The sequence below is a fragment of the Drosophila innubila genome (genome assembly GCF_004354385.1).
Source record: "Drosophila innubila isolate TH190305 chromosome 3L unlocalized genomic scaffold, UK_Dinn_1.0 0_D_3L, whole genome shotgun sequence".
NCBI lineage: Eukaryota > Metazoa > Arthropoda > Insecta > Diptera > Drosophilidae > Drosophila > Drosophila innubila.
In genome coordinates this window covers 17,046,248-17,047,114 of record NW_022995376.1, presented here as the reverse complement: position 1 = coordinate 17,047,114, position 867 = coordinate 17,046,248, and the positions used below count along the sequence as shown (strand labels likewise).

The following is an 867-nucleotide window of genomic DNA, read 5'->3' as shown; positions in this document are numbered from 1 at the left end:
ATTTATGAATGAATTCAATGAATGTCTTTCGCTGGGGAATATGCTGAATATGTGGAAATGCAAAATGTGTGTGAAGTTCAAACGCGTTCAAAAAGTATACCGCCTTTTTTAGTCGTTGAGAGACAGCAAATTCACAGCATACTTTTCGGCTGCTTCAAAAATCAAATATATAAAATACTTATTCCTGTTCCAGCAGTCTGTGGAACAGGTTTACTATAAATCACTATTTTCCTTAACTAAATCTCACAGCTCATAACTCAAAAAAATGTCTAAGGCTGCACAAATAGTAAAGGTCCGTACTAGCGATGGCATCGACTTTGATGTGAGCCTTCAAGTGGCCGAGCAAATTGGATTGATTCAGAGCTGGCTGCAACAGGAGAGAAATGAGAACAATTTGCCAAGCTGTGATGACACTGATGATGGCAATATTATATTTCTCGATCGAGTCACATCGGGCATATTCGAGCTGGTGCTTAAGTGGTGTAGGCAACTCATTGAAGTACCCATGCCCATGTTGGGATGGAAGCATAACGATGACAAGAATAATTTATTTCAGACCATCCTCAACCAGGAGAATGCCGACGATTCCACCATGTTCGAACTGATTATTGCAGCTGATTTCCTCAATATCGAAAGTCTATTACATGCAGGAACCAATTATGTTGCCGGACTGATCGCAACTTGCAACAGCGTTGAGGCAATTAGAAAACGTTTCCATGTTGTCGTTCATGGGGACTTTGAGGAGGAATGAGCAAAAATCATAGAAATTAAATTAACCGAAAACGTATTAAACTTATAATGCCTGTAATGACATTTTTGCTTTTTGAATTTAAAACATGTTCAGTTTTTCACTTCTGAAATTGCCAA

General features: G+C 38.6%; 1 protein-coding gene across 1 annotated transcript; it reads left to right on the top strand.

Moving 5' to 3' along the window:
• Nucleotides 1-216: 216 nt before the first annotated feature.
• LOC117787245 (SKP1-like protein 10) lies at nucleotides 217-825 on the top strand. The gene has a single exon (XM_034625727.1). The coding sequence runs from the start codon at nucleotides 266-268 to the stop codon at nucleotides 749-751; it is 486 nt and encodes a 161-aa protein (XP_034481618.1). The 5' UTR covers nucleotides 217-265; the 3' UTR covers nucleotides 752-825.
• Nucleotides 826-867: the final 42 nt, after the last annotated feature.

Excerpts from the sequence above, each read along its gene's own strand:
- LOC117787245 (XM_034625727.1), top strand. The coding sequence starts at position 266 with ATGTCTAAGGCTGCACAAATAGTAAAGGTCCGTACTAGCGATGGCATC.